Source organism: Eretmochelys imbricata, chromosome 14 (assembly GCF_965152235.1).
Source record: "Eretmochelys imbricata isolate rEreImb1 chromosome 14, rEreImb1.hap1, whole genome shotgun sequence".
In the NCBI taxonomy this organism is placed as follows: domain Eukaryota; kingdom Metazoa; phylum Chordata; order Testudines; family Cheloniidae; genus Eretmochelys; species Eretmochelys imbricata.
In genome coordinates this window covers 39,154,904-39,176,687 of record NC_135585.1, presented here as the reverse complement: position 1 = coordinate 39,176,687, position 21,784 = coordinate 39,154,904, and the positions used below count along the sequence as shown (strand labels likewise).

General features: G+C 41.7%; 1 protein-coding gene across 1 annotated transcript; it reads right to left on the bottom strand.

Annotated features, from left to right (window-relative positions):
• Nucleotides 1-4,071: 4,071 nt before the first annotated feature.
• Nucleotides 4,072-18,333, bottom strand: LOC144274427 (L-amino-acid oxidase-like). The gene is made up of 7 exons (XM_077833255.1): nucleotides 18,321-18,333; nucleotides 11,971-12,194; nucleotides 10,839-10,945; nucleotides 8,655-8,856; nucleotides 6,866-6,919; nucleotides 5,593-5,726; nucleotides 4,072-4,885 (listed from the first exon to the last, which is right to left on the bottom strand). Exons 1-7 carry the CDS (start codon nucleotides 18,331-18,333, stop codon nucleotides 4,072-4,074), a joined length of 1,548 nt encoding a protein of 515 aa, XP_077689381.1.
• Nucleotides 18,334-21,784: the final 3,451 nt, after the last annotated feature.

Below are 21,784 nucleotides of genomic sequence, written 5' to 3'. Positions count from 1 at the left end.
TGGGTTTCTAAACATTTGATATTCTATTTTTAGCTTTATCATTCTTGAAAGATAATATGCTCTCAACAATAAATGATTAATTTTAAATGTCTCATTTCCACATTTTGGATTAAAATATCATTTTGGTTTGGATTTTGGAAACCAAGACAAAATGTTTTCCTTTTTCTTTTTTTTTTTTAATGTTATTTTCCTGCTCTTTCTTCCTTTTATAGTCTTTCGAAAGGGAAAAAAGGAAAAGAGGATAAGACTATAGGTAGAAAATTATTCTTTGTATTACATGTCTTTACGTTTTTCCAAATGGTACATTGTGAAAACATCTTTTAAAAACACATGATTAGGTTTGGGGTGGGAAAATAAATTTTTCACACTTTTCCAGTTGGTACATAAGAACAGCCAGACTGGGTCTGACCAAAGGTCCATCTAGCCCATGATCCTGTGTTCTAATAGTGGCCAGTGCTTCAGAGGGAATGAACAGAACAGGTAATCATCAAGTGATCCATCCTCTGTCACCCATTCCCAGCTTCTGGCAAACAGCGGCCAGAAGGACACCATCCTTGTCCATCCTGGCTAATAGCCATTGATGGACCTATCCTCCATGAATTTATCTAGTTTGTTTTTGAACCCGGTTATAGTCTTGGTCTTCACAATATCCTTTAACAAAGAGTTCCATAGTTTGACTGTGCGTTGCATGAAGAAATACTTCCTTTTGTTTGTTTTAAACCTGCTGCCTAATAATTTCATTGGGTGACCCTTAGTTCTTGTGTTATGAGAAGACGTAAATAACACTTCCTTATTTACTTTCTCCACACCAGTTATGATTTTATAGACCTCTATCCCCCCTTAATTGTCTCTTTTCCAAGCTGAAAAGCCCCAGTCTTATTAATCTATCTGCATATAGAAGCTGTTCCACACTCCTAATCATTTTTGTTACCCTTTTCTGGACCTTTTCCAATTCCAATATATCTTTTTTTGAGATGGGGCAACCACATCTGAACTCCGTGTTCAAGATGTGGGTGTACCATGGATTTATATAGAGGCATTATAATATTTTCTGTCTTATTATCTACCCCTTTCTTAATGATTCCCAACGTTCTGTTCACTTTTTTGTCTGCAGTTGCACATTGAGTGGATCTTTTCAGAGAACTATCCACAATGTCTCCAAGATCTCTTTCTTGAGTGGTAACAGCTAATTTAGACTCCATCATTTTATATGTGTAATTCAGATCATGATTTCCAATGTGCACTACTTTGCATTTATCAACATTGAATTTCATCTGCTATTTTGTTGCCCAGCCACCCAGTTGTGTGAGGTCCCTTTTTAACTCTTTGCAGTCTGCTCTGGATTTAACTTATCTTGAGTAGTTTTGTAACATCTGCAAATGTTGCCACCTCACTGTTTACCCCTTTCCCCAAATCATTTATGACTCTGTTGAATAGGACTGGTCCCTGGGGAACACCATTATTTACCTCTCTCCATTCTGAAAACTGATCATTTGTTCTTTCCCTTTGTTTCCTATCTTTTAACCAGTTACTGATCCAGAAGAGGACCTTCCCTTTTAGCCCATGACAGATTACTTTGCTTAAGAGCCTTTGTTGAGGGACTTTTTCAAAGGCTTTCTGAAGATCTAAATACATTATATTCACTGGATCCCCCGTGTCCACATGCTTGTTGACCCCCTCAAAGAATTCTAGTAGATTGGTGAGGCATGATTTCCCTTTACAAAAACCATGCTGAGTCTTCCCCAACGAGTTGTGTTCTTCTATGTGTCTGAAAATTCTGTTCTTTACTATAGTTTCAACCAGTTTGCCCAGTACTGAAGTTAGGCTTACCAGACTTCAGAGTAACAGCCATGTTAGTCTGTATTCGCAAAAAGAAAAGGAGTACTTGTGGCACCTTAGAGACTAACCAATTTATTTGAGCATAAGCTTTCGTGAGCTACAGTTCACTTCATCGGATGCATACTGTGGAAAGTACAGAAGATCTTTTTATACACACAAACCATGAAAAAATGGGTGTTTACCACTACAAAAGGTTTTCTCTCCCCCACCCCACTCTCCTGCTGGTAATAGTTTATCTAAAGTGATGACTCTCCTTACAATGTGTATGATAATCAAGTTGGGCCATTTCCAGCACAAATCCAGGTTTTCTCCCCCCCCCCCCCCGCCCCCCACAAACCCACTCTCCTGTTGGTAATAGCTTCTGTAGCTCATGAAAGCTTATGCTCAAATAAATTGGTTAGTCTCTAAGGTGCCACAAGTACTCCTTTTCCTTTTGCTTACCAGACTGTAATTGCCAGGATTGCCTCTGGAGTTTTTTTTTTTTTCAATGATGTCACATTAGCTATCCTTGAGTCATCTGATAGAGAAGGTGTAATAAAAAGTTAAAGAATATTATTTTGCCCATTTTCCTCTACTTTCTAAATATTCCCCCCCCCCCCCCAGAATTTGTTTTTTTCTGTACTCACTTTTGTACCTTTCGCATAGATCTTTTAATTAGAAAGCAGAGAAGAAAGGGTGGGGGAGGCAGAGAAAGGGAGGGGAAGTGCCAAAAATCCAGTACAGCAAAGATGATATCAGATACATTTCATTTCACGTTCTTTTGGTGTTTAGAACAGAATAAGAGACAGCCTGTTGGAGGAACAAGGGAAATTAGCCACATGTAGAGTTGTCATATCAGACTCACAAGGAAGACGAGAGTAGAGTTTTGTTTATTTTGCTTTGTTTTTTAATTCGTGGTAAAAAACAGGGGGTTATATTCTGGGGTATTGGGACATTTGATCTATTCATCTTCTTCCTGTTTCTTGGGGTTAAACAGCAAGTTTCTTTTACAGTTGCCATTCATATATCTTTGATTCAGAGGACCCAGTGGGCCAATATTTAGGAAAAAAGAATTTTACGCTTAATTGTCAATCTTCAGGGAGGGTGTTTCAACTAACTACTGGGCAGAAAAAGGAATCTCATCCATATGTAAATTTCTGAGACTCTTTTGTCCCAGTAACTAACAGTAGTTTGACAATATTAATTAAATATCCCAGCTTTTAATCTTTGGGTATGGAGTAGGGGATGATTCAGTCCAATTTCATTTTTTCTGGGATTCCTTAGGCAATATGTTTCATGCCCTGGGGTGTGAAGTGGTGTTCACCTGTTGTTTAATTTTCTAGCTAGAGTTAGAAGAGGCTAAGCATGATTTCGGGTAAAATGGGACAGTGCAAATGTTTGCTTTGGCACTGAGAGGAAAACAGATTCAGATTTCAACCTCACAAACCACAAGGGCATGTAGTTATTAACAATATATTCAAGAGATAGTCAACATCTATATGCATCACACAGTCTTCCATACAGGTAGATCATGGAAAGACCAGGACCATAATCAGGAGTGAATATGAGCTAAATGGCTTCCTACTACACACCACTTTTCACCGTTGGACAGATTGGGTCAGTTAGACAGAGACCTGAATGGGGTGGGATGCAGAGCTACTTATCCCATCCCAGGAGGGACCCCAAGAAACATTTTTTCTGCAAGGATCTCCAAGGGAGTGCGGAGACTGGTTTGGAGACCAGGACATATGCTGTTCTGTGCAGCTATTCCTTTGGGGAGTGCTGAGGTGGCTGATGGGATCAGCAAGGGCTGGACTTGTGGCTGGCTCCAGAAGTGCAGATTATGTAGTCTTTGGTTCAGTGTAGTCTTTGGTTCAGATTATATGACTGGTTAAGTCAGGAGGAGTAAGAACCCCCTTCCCACTCCTACATGGGACACCTGGACCCAGGACTAAGTGAAGCTACTTGCTCACTTATCATCTTCCTAGGGCATGTGGGTGCAAGGGGACTGGGCAGGGACTGGGCACAACCTTCACCCTCTGGGAGCTAAGCAGAGTGACTGAGGCAGCTCAGCAATGTGAGTAACAGTCTAATGCTGGTGCAGGCAATTTATGCACCACCCCTTCAGGGCTGAACCACAAGTGACAAGTGAGTAGTGCATGGTGATTAGTGGTGCAATTTCTAATTCCCCAAGTGCTAGCTGGTTCATTTGTCCCTTCCCCAAACCCCTCACTATTACAGTTCTTGAATCGATTAAAGTTCATTTTCCTTCAGCTCATGTTGCTGCTGCTTCGGTGAGGCGTTAATAACAGCATGGATGTTCCTTGCTGCTCTCACAGCAGATTTCATAGCGGTGTCGATCCAGGCGTGAGGCTGGGCTGTGAGTTCTCCTGAAAAATGGATCCTCCCTTCATTCTGAAACAGAGCCTTGGCGTAGTCGACATATTGGTACTGGGTGAAGGAAACATATGAGCCCATGGAATATCTGTCCAGGCCCCATTTCTTGATCACATACTTATTGCAGACACTCCGGATATAATCTTTGGGCACCTGGTGGATTTCTGCCAGGTCCCCCAGAACCACATCAACACACTTTTCATCACTGAGGGGAATAAAGAATTCAGTATCATCGCCCCAGGTGTAGGAAGCCAGGATCACGCCCAGGCCACTGGAGAAATTGTGGTTGGGGTAGTAGACGAATCTGGAGGGGCGATCCGTGATTGACCTCCCGCCATGGATTCCATCCTTCTCCCAAAACTTTTTAGTACAGGCCAAAGCAATCTTAACATCCTTTGTGTAGTGCATGGAGCGCAGGGCATGGGTCTTGAGAGGAGAAAGAGGTGGAGAAAATTTAATGAGCCGTGCAGCTTTTGCCGTGGCTGTGACAAGGACATAGTCGGCCGTCACAGATAAGGGGACCGATGTGTTTGCCCTACGGTAGAACACTCTCACTTGGTCACCCTTAGTTAATATCTTCACTACTGCAGAGTGAAACTGAATACCCCCACGAATATGCTGGTAGAAAGCATCAGAAAGCTGATCGAATCCCCCCGTGATCTCATCGAAACTGAAAGAAAGAGGGAAAAGAGATTATGGTAAAACAATGACAGCCTCTGACAACTTATCTGAATGAATTTCACAAGAAGAATAATTATGAGAAGAGCTGTAAGGAGCTGCATAGCTGAAGATACAAGCTACCCTCCACTGATTTGCCAACTCCAGCTTCTAGCAGAGTGCCAGATCTGCTGCAGTGAAGGTGAAGACCAGTTCTATGATTAAAGATTCACTCTTCCAAATGCTCTAGAAACCTCATGGTTACTCACATTGCCTTGGAATTAGGTATGTCTCATGGAATTGTGGGTAGAATTAGTGAGCCTAATTTGGGATCATTTGACAAAAGGGTTTGTGAGATACAACAGATCTCTGCTCCGATATTCCCATAGCACATACGCTCTCGAGTTAATTATTGAATTCCATAGGAACCCACCCAGCTAGAAGCCATGCACTCTTTCAGTAATGTCCTGCTCAGCCTGTGTGAAGGGTCATTTGCATTTCATGGCTAGTGAATTATACACATACCCTCTGTGACTACTGAGATCAACAGTGCCTTTGTGAAAGAAGGCGACCAGCTGCACTGATAGAAGGGATGATAGATGGATGAGATAGAATGAGGTTGCAGAGGTATTTAAAAATGGATGGTTAGATAGACAGATCCTACCATAGGCACATGTTCTTTCAAATATAAAGGAAGTAAATAGATTCATTTCTTCTCACCTGGTGTCGGAGAAGGTAACATGAGCCATGACTGAGTGAAGAAATGACATGTAAAATCTACCATCTTCATTCAGCAAGTCACCGATCATGTCGATGGCTCCTCTACTTAAATTTCCTTCTTTAATCAAATACTCCTGGGTGGGGAAGAGTGGAGACGGTGGAAGGTGCATGCATATTATATCCTCATTTAGAAATGACAGCTGAAGAGATATTTCATTGCAGTTGAACATAGGAATCATTCAATATCCATAAGGGATGGGCAGAAGTCAAACCCATCCACTATCCTACTCGGTGATTTGTCTGCTTCCTCATAAGCAATCACTGAATTAAGGCTGATGCTCACTTTCAAGACACAATCCCTCACCCAGTTTTGATTCACTGGGTGCAATCCTGCCCCTCCCCCCCCCCCAGCCAATATAGTCAATGGGAGCTTTGCCATTGATTTCAATGGGGCCAGGATTTCACTCCGAGTGTCCATACCAAGATTTCATTGTCTTTGATTAAAGATTCATGATCCAGTCCACACCTCTGAACCCATGCACTACCGTCTGGTGTGATTTGTGTGTTTCCTCATAACCAATCACTGAAGTAAGGCTGCTGCTCATTTTCAAGACACAATCCCTCACTCCTTTCCATTCACATGATGAAATCCTGGTTTCTGAGAAGTCAACGGGAGCTTTGCCATTGACTTCAATGAGCACAGGATTTCATCCATAGTGTCCATACCACAGTTTAATTGCCTTGGATTACAGAACCATGGTCCAGACAACACCTTTTACCTTAGAGGGTAAAAGTAACAGTGTGAGGGAAACAGAGGAAGGTTGTCTCATTCAAATAAATGTGGATGAGGATACAAAACTGGATGTCAGCTGGGATGGGAAAAAGAGATGCTAAATCTATTACACAGGAGTGGAGGAGAATCCTGTTTTCACAAACTCAGGCACTGGGTATATGGGAGCACCGAGACAGCTTGCTTTCTATGTGCTGGTGTTTTGGCAGAGATAATGTGGATCCATGTTCCTGCCCTTCCCCTGCCAGAAAGCAGAGCCAGGAAGATCCCAGGGGGAAGTATGTGGTGCCCTCTGAAGACCTATGAGTAGAACCACCTCTGCCCAGCCAGGATCTTTAGGAGAAGTAGGCATTATCTTCTACCATGACTGTGTGCATGTGGCAAGATCTATCCCACAAGGAGTTCTATTGGCTAATGTAACAAAAGGTTTAGGAAACTAGAAACATTTAGATTTAAAGATACTGGAATGCCAACTTCAATTACCTTGGTGGAAAAGGAGTCATATTTCTCTTTCAGAGCACTGCAGTCTGTTGTCACCTGGGGAACAACCAAGAAAACAGTCATTTGTTTCATGCTCATGGCTCTGCCTTTAAAGGTTCCCCTCCCCCCCCCCCCATGATTATGTACTTAAAGACTAGGGCTCTACCAAATTCACGGACATGAAAAACGTGTCACAGACAGTAAAATCAGAGGGAGGGGCAGGGCTCTTACCAGAGCCCCGGGTCCAGCTGCTAGTCTCCTCTGGGCTGGGGAGGAACGTGACTTACCCTTCCCCTGTGCAGCCACTCTGGTGGAGAGATTAGACCCACCTCTGTATATCTACCCCAGGATCTCCCTCCCAGCCCTGCTGGGACTAGCAGGAGCCCTCAAGCTGGCGCACTCCCAGCAGCACGGGGGAGATCAGACCCACTTCCACCTCCAGAAACCTCCTGCAGCTGCAAAAAGCTCTGTGGGGTGCTGGTGTGAAAGCAGCACAGAAGTGAGGGTGGCAATCCCACAACCGCTCTACAACAGCTTTGCAACACACTCCACCTGCCGCCCCCCCCACCTCCTTTTGGATCAGGACCCCCAGGGTTACTACTCCATGAAATTTCAGGTGTAAACATCTGAAAACTTGAAATTGACTAATTTTCAAATCTTATGGCCATGAAATTGACCAGAATGGACCATGAATTTGGTAGGGCCCTATTAAAGCCAGTATCCTAGTGCATATGAACAAGGGGGTGGGACATGAAATGAATGCTCAGGTGAAAGAGCTGTTAACAAGATCTTTTTAATAAGGGTAAGGTAGCTTTTTCTTTTCCACTTCTACAGTTCTCTAGCTAACTGAACTGCTTTCACTCAGACTTTCTAAAATATAAAAATAAAAAGACCAAAGGGAAACCGTTCAGTAGCGCCTAAATGAATTTGGGACCTTAACTCTCATTTTCATAAGTGACTTAGCTACTGGGGGGAGGGCAGATTTTCAAAGGTGATTTAGGAGACTAAGTCTTATTTTGAAAAGGTGCAATTGACAAAGCAATTTAAGTGCCTAACTCCCTTTGTAATCGATTGTAGTTAGGAACCTAAATATCTTTGTGAATCCCACACTTAATCATCTCAATCCCATTGACTGTCTCTGGGAATCCTAAGTGCCTAAATCCTTTTTGAATATGAGATGTAGGCTCCTTAGTCAGTTATCTTTAAACATCTGGGCCTAGATTCCCACAGGGGCTTAAGGCATTGCATGCACAGTACCTAACAAGTAGATGCCTAGAAATGTACTGGGATTCACAAAGTCTGAATTAGATGCTCAGGTTCCTACCTGATGAATGGCAGGAGATAACACTGAAGAATGGGAACCACAAAAGCTAGCATGCCAAGTCACCTAAATGAGCCAATGTGAGATGCCAAGGAGAGGGGTGTGTCCTAAGCTCCACTCCTATCAGCAGGGCTTAATTTTTAGTGAAATGTTCAAGCAATTTTTTTTTACATTCATAACTGAGGCAGCAAGCCCTGAGATGCCGGGGTTATGAACTACCGAAACTAGAGGTGCCGGGGCTCAGTCCTGGCAAGCCCTGGCACAAATTGAGCACTGTCTCTCAGGCAGTTCAGCACCTAAAACCCATGCTCTGCCAGCTAGCCTGAGTTGAAAGAACTCTTCAACTTGAGCAAGATAGTTTTGTGTGTCTGGATGAAACAGGCTGAGGGCTAAAATCTGATGAACAGCCCATGCTAACTTTGAAATGAAGACCTACCTACAGTACATGAGTCCATTCCACAACACACATACCTTATCCAGTGTCTGCTCATAAAGCTGAGTGGCAGATTTTCCCTTCTCTGCAGGGTGCACGGGGTACCGCAAAATATCAGGGTTTTTTTCTGCATCTTTATATCTCACCCTGACATTGTTAACCAAATACCAGGCATTCGCATCAGTATTATAGAATGCATTCAGTTTAAGTTTAAATTGTTTAATAAATTCACGCACAATCCTAGAGATAAAGGACAGAGGAGAAAAAAAGAAAATGTCAAAAATGTGAAAGGTTTCAGAGTAACAGCCGTGTTAGTCTGTATTCGCAAAAAGAAAAGGAGGACTTGTGGCACCTTAGAGACTAACCAATTTATTTGAGCATGAGCTTTCGTGAGCTACAGCTCACTTCATCGGATGCATACTGTGGAAACTGCAGCAGACTTTATATATACACAGAGAATATGAAACAATACCTCCTCCCACCCCACTGTCCTGCTGGAAATAGCTTATCTAAAGTGATCATCAGGTTAGGCCATTTCCAGCACAAATCCAGGTTTTCTCACCCTCCACCCCCGCACACAAATTCACTCTCCTGCTGGTGATAGCCCAATTGTGTAAAGAGTTGTCACTTTGGATGGGCTATCACCAGCAGGAGAGTGAATTTGTGTGGGGGGGTGGAGGGTGAGAAAACCTGCATTTGTGCTGGAAATGGCCTAACCTGATGATCACTTTAGATAAGCTATTACCAGCAGGCCAGTGGGGTGGGAGGAGGTATTGTTTCATATTCTCTGTGTATATATAAAGTCTGCTGCAGTTTCCACAGTATGCATCCGATGAAGTGAGCTGTAGCTCACGAAAGCTCATGCTCAAATAAATGTGTTAGTCTCTAAGGTGCCACAAGTCCTCCTTTTCTTTTTAAAAATGTGAAAGAATGTTATGTGCTCATATATGATCCTCTAACAAAAATCAGCTGGCTCCTACTTATGTAACTGAAATTATTTGTGGGTGTATGACCCTAAAGATATATTTCACCTGAAGACAATCATGCAACTAGTGCTGTTAACTTTTGTCAATTGTGAAAATTTTTGAAATATTGATGTTATTTCAGTTGTGCAGGGCTCACATCAGACTCACTTTCACAACTCTTTAATTAAAAAAATGGGGGGGGGGGAATGTACTGCAAACCCAAGTTTTCAGTAAATGAGCAACATTGATAAGTATTTAAATAATGATTTATGTTTCCAATAAAAAATGTAGGTAAATGTGTCATGAAAAGCATTGGTAAAAACAGCAGATGCCATTTTTCAATGAAAAATACTTTTTGCTTGAGAAATTTTGACCATCACTTCCCATCACGTCCACTCCTGGAACAGTCCCATTGACTTCAATGATTACACATGATGATCAAGTATTACATCTACTAATTGTAAAATCAGACTCTTTCTCACTCATTACAAGACACATGACAGCAAAAGCGGACCGTTCCTAAAATTCTTCAGAGCAAAAAAATATCAGATATATAGATGTATTTGTAATAACACTACCAGGGGCTGTATCTGCAGGGATTGAACCTGGGACCTAAGGATTTAAAACAAAACCCTGCTGTGGTTGAGCTACAGGGTAAGACAGTAGCAGACTCATAAGCAGAGCTGTTTGTGAAAACTCACATTCTATTCCGAGGGAAATACTGGTATTTTCATGTTTGTTTTTATCCCAGAGTGTGATGAAAGGTTCTGAACATAAATGTTAAAACATCTAGACTTTCCCAAATCAAAATGTTTCATTTTGGTTGGCTTACTTGCAATGAAATGTTTGTCTGTGACTGCCACAGCCAAAGGAATCTTTGGTTCCCCTTTTGCTTCAGGGGGAATTAATTTGGAGCAGTCTTGGGCCCTGGGATCTCTATGGTGGTTTAGCTGCACTGGCTGGTGCAGTAGCAAGCCATTACTCTCAGTAGAGACCAATTCTCTGCTTCTGCCCATCCACTCCCAGCCCCTTTGTGCAAAAAAGAGTAACAGCTCCAATTTTTCTCCTTCCTGTAGATAGGCTGATGATTCAACGTAGTGTTTGTAGTCCACACAAGAGAGTACAGGGGCATTTTAACTATTCAAATCTGCACCTCCAAAGATTTTTTCCCCTAGAAATTATCATAAAAATCTTTAAAATGGTATTTCCACTATTCTGAACAAGGTTTGTGGCTGAGCAGGGCGAACCGTATATTACCTGTGATGTTTTGGCAAACGCATGGGTCCCAGGTCCATGTACCAATCTCGTTCTCGGTAGGTCTCGATGCGTCCTCCCAAGCGGCCACTGGCTTCCAGAATCAGAACCTAGGAACATGGAACACAGGGTTATCATTTTCAATCCCTTGCCAATAAATTTCTCTCTTGTATGGTAAAGGTTGATTTGGTCATCACGGAAATAAAATTAATATTTTAGAAAATAAATTTTGGACAGTATGTAAGCACTCAGGCTTTGATTCAGGAAAGCAAGTAAGCATACGCTAAACTTGAATTTGAACTCCCTAGATTTAAGCATGTGCTCAAAGTAAGCATGTGCTTAAAGTAAGTATGTGCGCAAGCAGCTTTTCTAAATAGATGTATTCCTGAACTGAGATCTCAAGGATCAGATTCTAAAATGGTAGTTTTTACACTAATAGTAGCCTTTCCAATGTATTGTAAATACTATATTTTCAATGAGAGAGTGTTTAGTACAACAACTAAGCACTTAAAGTATAAGTGCACAACTGATCTCTGTTGATTTTTCCAGCCTTGGGGGGCTGTAGTTCTTGAGTGCTCTCTAGAGGGAGAGTTGTGAATGTGTAGGCAGTGGATAGGATAGTGGATTTCAGTCTTTCCCAAGACCTACAGGAGGGCCAAGAGAGTAGCTCCTTGGAAAAACAAAACAAACAAAAAAGACAAGGTTGCAAATTAAGGTTGTTATGGGATGGCTAATATCCACTTTCACATACAGAAAATTTTGTTAAAAACATGTGGACTATAAAGGGGTTATAGTGAAGTATTTGAGTCTTTTGGAACATTTCCTTAACTAATCACCATCTTCATAAAATATAGTGATTGCAGGGCTTATTTGTTATAACATTATTATTTTTGCTTTTGGTAATGTTATTATTCCTCTAACAACCTTAAGTTTAAGTCAATTAACTTTTTGTCTGGAAATGAAAAACATATATATTCTGCCATCTTTCTTCTTTCTTTGTTCACCCAGCTTACTTAAGTTCACCTCCTTTGGTTCTTCTGCATTGTTAATGCTATGAAAAAGAAACAATAAGACTATTTCAAGGGAGCACTGACTCCCTGGCCTTTCTCTGGCTCCTCTCAGTCGATAGAATTACCTTGCAACCAGCATCTCTCAACAATTTGGCAGCTGTGAGTCCACTGATTCCTGCCCCAACAATCACCACCTTCTTTGAATTACACTTTTTTTCCAATCCGTTTTTGACAATATCCACCAGTTCGTCATAGTCAGGGTCATCGAAGCATTGTTCCCACTTCTTCGGTTTGCCAGGCAGGCTCTCCAAGCTTGGGAATGCCACAAGGAGGAAGAGCTGAAGAAATACTAGAGACAGATATACAAAAAAACAGATGACACAAAAGGTGAAGGCAACTCTTTCTCTGAGAACAGGGAGCTTAGTAATGTCACTGACATGATGCGCCTCAGTTTTAGAAAGAGGCTAACACCCTCAAATGTGGAGCTCAGTTATATTAACAAACTTGGAGAGTTATTATGATAAAATGCAGTGAGCGTATAAGGCAAAGGAAGGGAAGTTAATACTCAAATCCTCTAACAGTTGGTGCACTCTTCTAAACTAAAATATCACATGGCCCATTCAAACCATTTTCTACATTGAGGGTCCTGGCCCCCCATACATTTAAATCTGTGCATCCCACAGAGGACTGATGATATGGGGGCTGGCTGTCCTGTGAGGGAATGGTGCAGGACAAATTCATATGCTGCGATTGATAATAAGGTCTTCAAGATTTGGCCTCATGGGCTGAATTGAGGAACCAAACCAGAGTCTTCTTCACAGCATTTAAAAACTCAGTTCTGCTTTCCCTTTCCATGATGCAGAACAACTTTTTCTTCTGGTTTTCCAACATATAAATCCCAGATTCCCCCTCTCACAGAGCACAAAGGAGTTCCCACTCCTGCTGAGCACAGCTGTTTAAGCATCAGACAGTGAACAATGTGGTTCATCACATATCCAATTCCCAATCCACTTAGAGCTTTAAAAGATCAAATCAACAATCTAAATTCTATTGTATAGTTCAGAGCAACCTTTACAGCACCCACACCACACTTTCTTCCCATGCTAGTGTAGGCAGCATTGTTGAACAAAAAAGAGGTGAACTTTATACCCCAGAGCTCTCTGACAGTACCTATGGGCCACTGGCCACTGAAATAAATGTCTCTTGCAAGGCATAATATATCTTGACTTTTGTCAGGCTTTTGACACAATCCCACATGACATTCTCATTAAAAAACACCTAGGGAAATATGGTCTAGGTGAAATGGATATAAGGTCAGTGCAGAACGGGTTGAAAAACTGTACTTAAAGTGTAGTTATCAATAGTTTGCTGTCAAACTGAGAGGATGTATCAAGTGGAGTCCTGTAGAGGTCTTTGTTTGGTACTGTATTATATAATATTTTCATCAATGATTTGGACGATGGAGTAGAGATTATGCTTATGAAATTGACAGGTGACACCAAACTGGAAGGGGTTGAAAACACTTTGGAGGATGGGTTTGGAAAATTGAAAATGATCTTGGTAAATTGGAGAACTAGTCTGAATCAACAGAAAGAATTCAATAAAGACAAGTGCAAAGTACGATGCTTAGGAAGGAAAAATCAAACGTACACATACAAAATTGGGGGGAACTGGCTAGGTAGCAATAATGCAGAACAGGATCTGAGGGGTTATAGTGGATCACAAACTGAATATGAGTCAACAATGTGAAAAGGCAAATGTCATTCTGTATTAACAGGCATGTTGGATGTATGACATGGGAGGCAATTGTTCTGCTGTGCTTGGCACTGGTGAGGCCTCCGCTGGAGTATTGTGACCAGTTTGAGGCACCACACTTAAGAAAGATTTGGACAAATGGGAGAGAGTCCAGGGCAGAGCAACAAGAATGATAAGAGGGTAAGAAAACATGAGCTATGGGGAAAGGTTGAAAGAACAGGGCATGTTTGTTCTAGAGGAGAGAAGGCTGAGGGGAGCATGATAACAGTCTTCAAACATGTAAAAGATTGCTTTGAAGGAGGTGATGATCAATTGTTCTCATGTCCACTGAGAAAAGGACAAGAAATAATCAGCTTGAATTGTCACAACAGAGATTTAGGTTAGATAGTAAGAAAAATTCCTGACTGTAAGGATAGCCAAGCTTTGAAATAGGTTACCTAGGGAGGTCATGGAATCCTCACCATTGTAGGTTATTAAGAACAGGCTGCACAAACATCTGTAAGGGATAGTTGAAGTATACTTCGTGCTGCCTCAGCACAGAGATGATGGACTAGAAGAACTCTTGAGGTCTCTTCCAACCCTACAATTCTGTAATTTCTGTGGTGAAGTAGAAGATGTCTGAGCCTCCTCTAGTTTTTCTTTGGCCGTTGGTATAAAGTGGAGCAACTCCGAACCTCCTTTAGTTTACACCACTGGCAGACAGAGATTCCCCAGATCAGGGAGGTAAAAAGCTACGTTTGGTCCAAGCTTCAATTCAGCCCAAGAACTGAGTCACTGAAAAGATGGAGGGGGAGTATCTTCCATGTCTGGAGACATAGATAGTGCCTCATTTAGAGTACCAAACGGATCCAGGTTACAAACAGGTCTGGGAACAAATCTGTTATAACTTAATTTCCAACATGGTAGGAACCGTCCTGTAGACACAGCTTTGAAGGTCAGGAGGAGAAATTCAGTTTCCTAGAACCTTTCTTCAGAACTGAAATATAATTTTAAAAATGGAAAGTTTAATATTTGTTTTGTGGTATTGAAAGAATAAGGCACTCTTAAATTTTCCTTAAAAACCAGTATTGTCTGCCCATTAAATCCATGACTCTGGGTGAGGACGGAGCCATATATTTCAGAGTGACTGAAAGTAACTGAGCACAAAACATATCCAACCCTTTGAGACCAGGAATTATTTAGGGTCTCCACAGGTAGAAACACACTTATGTAATGTATTTCCTGCAGCAGTCGGAGAACTCCAGGAAGATCTGGGTTGAAGGCACTAAACATTGCTGCATCTGAAGAAGTGGGTTTTTTTACCCACAAAAGCTTATACCCAAATAAATCTGTTAGTCTTTAAGGTGCCACTGGACTCCTTGTTGTTTCTGTGGATACAGACTAACATGGTTACCCCCTGATACTTGAACATTGTGTGTCACAATTCAGGGCAACTGCACCTGTGTTTTCCCCTTCCCCACCCTTAGGCTTACAGCTCCCCAGCCTTCACCTCTCTTGGGTGGAGACCTGCATCTCCCTCCTTCCTGACTGGGGTATTTCCAGGCTACACAGTTGCCTGCCTACACTGCGAATTCCCTAGCAAGTCAGACTGCCCAGCAGGCCTACTTTGCTTTCTCCTCAGATGTCATAAACAGCATAATTGTCCACTTGTCACCACAAAGCTCGTTCTAAACAAGTACATTTATTCTTAAGGTGAAAGCATTACAGAGGCTACATCTACACTACACAGCTTTTAGTGACATGGCTGTGTCTCTACAGCCATGCTGCTAAAAGTTGTGCGGTGTAGCTGCTGCTTGTTGGCTCTCCTGCAGACAAAAATCTTCCCCCCACTCCAAGGAGCGGCATTTGTGTTGTTGGCAAGAGAGCACTCCTGCTGACAAAGCACTGCTCACACTGGTGCTTGTCACTGGCAAAACTTTTGTCTTTCAGTGTTGTTTTTTTTAACACCTCTGAAAGGCAAAAGTTTTGTCATGCAATTGCCAGTGTAGACATAACCAGAGAAAACCTACTAAAAACAATAAAAGAACTTAGACATGCATGCCAGTAAGCTTACCAAAGACCACCCTAACTCCAGCAAGGGCAGGTGAACAGCCCTACAAACCCCACCAAGGCAGGTTTCTGTGATCACAAGTTCATAACAGCTGTTCCTCAGGACAAGCACCCTCATTAAAAGTTTAGTCCTGCCTTTATAAATCTAGGGTCTTTGATCTGGGAATAGATAATTTGTAGGCAATGCTTTTCTCCTCAGGGTTTAGCTTCAAAGGGCTGCAAACTTGAACAACTGGAAGTGCTATATTTGCATACCCTTTCCCCTGTGGATTTCCTGGGAAACTCCCTTAACATTAAACATTCACATTGTTTCAAATAGTCCTTTGAAGATCATAACACTTATCAAGGTTTCATTCACCATGTCTCCTCCCTAGAAATGTCCCCTACAATCCCACAACAATATATAAACATTTGCATTTTAATACAATGAACTCCTACAATATTGATGCTTAATTCCATAAGGTTTGTCCAGGATATTGCAGGAGATTGCTATATTAGTCACACCTAGGCTCTTCTTACTCTGCAGTTATCAGCATCCTTTTCCTTATCTTTTGTATGCGATAGGACTGACATGGAGATGATTGGACTGGAGAGAAAAGTTCTGATGCCAGCGATATATTCGCTATTACACTGCAGAACTAGAGATGTCCGCCAGAGCTAAACACCAACCAGAGATTATTTGGCAGAGGTTATATCCATCAACAGGCAAGCAGGAGTGCTTGCCTTCAGAGCTCAGCTGGGAACATAAAAACAATGTGGATGGAATTCATCCTGGTGGAGAATAAAGTCCTACACACCACATGAGTTCCGTGTTCACTTGCTCCTGAAAGGAACAGCCATCTTGGGGATGGTATGGAGCCCTCTAACACCATAAGGTATTCCTGGAGGAAGGGACATAAGGATGCATGGGTTGGAATGATCACCATAATTTCATTTTTGCTTTATTGATGGATATGAAATTAGTTTGTAGGCAAGTGAAGTAAGTGGAAGAGGAAAGGAAAACAAATATAGTGGCTATGTTGGACCGCTAAGCATCTAGCAGCAATCTTTGATCTAAGCAAACACCTGCAATTTCTTTTATTATTTTTTTCCAGTCATGTCCAACTCAATTCCATTGTGGGCAGTGATATACAGCTGAACAATTCCTATGTTTGTTTCCCCCAACCTACCAAAGCTATTTCTCTCTTATCTGAAATGAACCTCAAGCAGCTAATCCTCATAAATGCCCTGATCTCCTGCAAGCATTGGATCATCAGGTTCACCGCATTGTCAAGGGTCAAATGAGAGGGTGATTAACATCAACACATTATCATCAGCCAGTCCTTACAAGTGCTGTATGTTCTCCCTCTCCTCTATAACCGTACACCATGAGTCTCTCATTGTCACAGGCTAATCATCCCCTCCATCTAAGTCTATACAAGTAGTCTCACTCAAAGTGTGGATCTGGCATCGACCCTTCCCAAGTTACATGCCACCAAGTCAGGTATCTTGCACTATGGAGGAGTAACAGAAAAAGTCAGTTGACTGATAGAACCTTCCCGCTGATACAATGTGAAGGCTTTGCAAATAAAAATTCCCCAATGCAGAAATAAAGTGAATTAGGGCTAGACAGACAATTGTATTTTCCTTGTTTTTTATTATTTGTTTGTAATAGACTGGTTTCATTTTTTTCTCAGAAATACTCATGGAAATGTTCTGTTTTACTGACCAAAAAGCAAGCCAAAAACCCTGGAAAATAATCATTTTTCAGTTTTTCCAAAATATTTTCATTTTTGAAAACAAACAGAAAAACCCCCACAACAATTCACTATTCACTTTATTAAAAATGACTTTCTAAACAAATTTTAAAAATCCATGAACATTTTTTATTTGAAAAGCAAATCAATTTTCCGCTGAGTAATTCTTCATATGATACATTTTCATCAGCTGTAAAATTAATTTACATTTCCACATTTGCATTCACAACTCATTCCCCTTCCTTGGTCAAAATCAAATCTAAGGGCTTGTCTACACTTACCAGTTGATCGACAAGTGGCAATTGATGCATCGACCACAGATCACTCTCCCGTCGACTCCTGTACTCCACCAGATTGAGACGAGTAGGGGGAGTCGACGGGAGAGTGTCTCCTGTCAACATCACATAGTGTGAACCCTATGGTAAGTAGGTCTAAGGTACATCGATTTGAATTACGCTATTCACATAACTCAAATTGCGTAGCTTAGATCAAATTTCCCCTGAAGTGTAGACAAGGCCTAGAATAACTTCCCCCACCTCAGATAATTCCTCCACCTTCTGAAACAAAAAATGGTTCCCAGTTTGGACAGAGCAGAGTTATTACTCCAGTGTACCACAATAAGTAGTAATGATTTTCATTGTATTAAAAATGCAAAAACCACAAATGATTTTCCTGTGTAATTGAGGCCAAGTGTGACCAAAAATATGCCATTAGTGCTGTTGTCTGCCACACTTAAAGAGAAGTAAAGGATAATGGGAGAAAAGTGACTAAAAGAGAGAGAGAGAAAGAAAAAGACAAAATGAGAGACACCATAACAAGAGAAGGAGAAAGGTGTGAAACAGGAAAGTTAATTGAATATCATCGGTAGAGTAAGATGTTCCCAAAACGACCTATCCCCATCCCTCTGCAAAAGTTTTAAGAGAAGTTTCACTCACAGAACTTGTCCATGTCTCAAGTGGAAGCTCAAGTCATCAGGGAAGCCCTCTCGCTTTATACATACAACTAGCCTGGCTGATAAATAGCCTCTAGGGAACTGCTAGCTCCATGTATAATAAAGCTTGGAGATCAAAGGGCTTCCTCCTATGATGTATTCAGCACAGCTTGTGGGTTGAGTCAGCACGTTCCAGGTACATGGGACTAGGATCAAAGAACGTGTGGGTGTTGAGAGGCTCTGCCCTTTCCTCAAGCCCCTCTGAATCTGATAGCCCTCCATTCTTACCTGGAAAGCACCTGCTTTTCCCTTCATCTCTTTCTTCCCCCCTTGATCCTCTGTGCTCTACTGAACCCAATAGTGGTTGTGATACTTTATACCCTTTTTCATAGTCATATACTTTAATCACCGTGCAAATTATGGCTTTGACTAGACACATAAAAAAGGCAAAAACTCCCCAGTCTTTATTTAGGGTCCAGTCCTGCAAGTTGCTCAGGGCACTCAGAACCTCACTGGATCAGACCTTATGGTTCTGTGTAGCACCCAGTTCTCTGAATTTCAAACGGCTCGGGTGTTTCCATATTCCAATTTTACCATACACCCAGATCATGGAATTGGAGAAAATCCATGTAAATAACTAAGATTAGTACAAGGAATATACAGTGCACTTGGTATCAGAGACAGTTATACATGACACAAGGAGCAAAGCCAATTGTCTGTGACACATAGTTGTTATATCCTACAGAGAAAGGAAGATGTTTGGATGGCATTTCTATTCAGGCAGAGCTAAAGACATTTTGGTGCCTTGTTTCAAAAGCACAACTTTAAATCTTTATTTCCTCAGTGTCATAGACTCATAGATGTTAATGCCAGAAGGGCCTGTCGTGATCATCTAGTTTGACCTCCTGCACATCACAGGACACAGAACCTCGCCCACCCACTTCTGTAATAGACCCCTAACCTCTGGCTGAGTTACTGAAGTCCTCAAATTTTGATTTTAAGACTTGAAATTACAGAGAATCCACCATTGATTCTAATTCAAACCAGCAAGTGAGCCATGCCTCATGTTGAACAGTAAGGCAAAACCCCCCCAGGATCTCTGCCACTCTGACCTGGAGCAAAATTTCTTCCTGACCCCAAGTATGGTGTTCAGTTAGACCCTAAGTATGTGGGCTAAGCTGGGAAAGAATTCTTTATACTAACAAAGAGCCCTCCCTCTTCAGCATCCCATCTTCAGCTATTGGAGATATTCACTAATAGCAGTCGCAGATGGGCCATATGCCACTGTAGGACACCTTATCATACCATCCCCTCGATAAACATATCAAGTTCAGTCTTGAAACAAGTCATTTTCCCCTCCCTCCCCCCCCGCACCTGACTACTTCCCTTAGAAGGCTGTTCCTGAACTTCATTCATATGATTATCTAATTTCAGGCCTTAACTTGCTGATAGGCAGTTTATATCCATTTGTTCTTGTGCCGACATTGGCCCTTAACTTAAAGAACTCCTCTCCATCCCTGGTGTTTGTCCCTCTGATGTATTTATAGAGAGCAATCATATCTCCCCTCAACTTTCATTTTGTTAAGTTAAACAAGCCAAGCTTCTTAAGTCTTCTCTCATAAGGCAGGTTCTCCATTCCTCTGATCATCCTAGTAGCCTATCTCTGCACCTGTTCTAATGTGAATTCATCTTTCTTAAACATGGGAGACCAGAATGGCCCACAGTATTCCAGATGAGGTCTCACCAGCATGTTGTACAATGGAAATAACACTCTCCTGTCTCTACTGGAAATACCTTGCTGATGCATCCTAGGACTGCATTAGCCTTTTTACACAACCGCATCACATGGGTAGCTCATAGTCATTTTATGATCAACCAGCAGACCCAGGTCTTTCTCCTCCTCTGTCACTTCCAACTGGTAAGTCTCCAGTTTACAGAAAAAATTCTTATTGTTGGTCCCAAAGTGCATGACCTTACACTTTGAACTACTACATTTCATCCCATTTCTATTACTCAAGTTTTCAAGGTAATCCAGATCTTCTTGTACAATATTCCTGTCTTCATCCACAATGGCAATACCTCCCAACTTGGTGTAATTTGCAAATTTTATTAACACATTCCCACTTTTTATGCCAACGTCATTGAGGTAAGGTTAAATAAGATTGGTTCCAAGACCGATCCTTGAGGAACTCCATTTGTAACCTTGCTTCAGCCTGACAGTTCACCTTTCAGTATGCCCCGTTGTAGTCTTCCCTTTATCCAGACCGTTACTCACCTTTCAATTCTTGTATTAATCACCAGCTTCTTCAAATTAATGAAAATTTCCCCAAGTGTAACTGTATCAAATGCTTTATTGAAATCAAGTTACATTATATCTACTGCATTTCCTTTGTCTAGAAAATAACTATCTTCTCAAAGGAAGAATTCAGGTTTGGTCTAGCATGATCTGCCTTTTGTAAAACCATGTAAAACCATGTTGTATTTTATCCCTATTGCCATTTATCTTTTAAGCCTTTAATTACTCTCTCTTTCAAAATTTATTCTAGGATGGTTGTTCCCAAACATTTTCCCTGCATGACCCCATTTTCGGATATATTGCTTCATAGAATCATAGAATCATAGAATATCAGAGTTGGAAGGGACCTCAGGAGGTCATCTAGTCCAACTCCCTGCTCAAAGCAGGACCAATCCCCAACTAAAGCATCCCAGCCAGGGCTTTGTCAAGCCTGACCTTAAAAACTTCTAAGGAAGGAGATTCCATCACCTCCCTAGGTAACACATTCCAGTGCTTCATCACCCTCCTAGTGAAATTTTTTTCCTAATATCCAACCTAAACCTCCCCCACTGCAACTTGAGACCATTATTCCTCGTTCTGTCATCCACTACCACTGAGAACAGTCTAGATCAATCCTCTTTGGAACCCCCTTTCAGGTAGTTGAAAGCAGCTATCAAATCCTCCTCATTCTTCTCTTCTGCAGACTAAACAATCCCAGTTCCCTCAGCCTCTCCTTATAAGTCATGTGTTCCAGCCCCCTAATCATTTTTGTTGCCCTCCGCTGGACGTTTTCCAATTTTTCCACGTCCTTCTTGTAGTGTGAAACCCAAAACTGGACACAGTACTCCAGATGAGGCCTCACCAATGTCAAATAGAGGGTAACGATCACGTCCCTCGATCTGCTGGCAATTCTCTTACTTATACATCCCAAAATGCCATTGGATCTTCTTGGCAACAAGTGCACACTGCTGACTCATATCCAGCTTCTCATCCACTGTAACCCCTAGGTCCTTTTCTGCAGAACTGCTGTCGAGCCATTCGGTCCCTAGTCTGTAGCGGTGCATGGGATTCTTCTGTCCTAAGTTCAGGACTCTGCATTTGTCCTTGTTGAACCTCATCAAATTTCTTTTGGCCCAATCCTCTAATTTGTCTACGTTCCTCTGCATCCTATCCCTTCCCTCCAGCGTATCTAC

Coding starts and splice junctions, on each gene's coding strand:
- LOC144274427 (XM_077833255.1), bottom strand. Junction 8,857..10,838: donor CGTTTGCCAAAACATCACAG/GTAATATACGGT, acceptor CTTTATCTCTAG/GATTGTGCGTGAATTTATTA. Junction 4,886..5,592: donor GTTACCTTCTCCGACACCAG/GTGAGAAGAAAT, acceptor TCTTTCTTTCAG/TTTCGATGAGATCACGGGGG.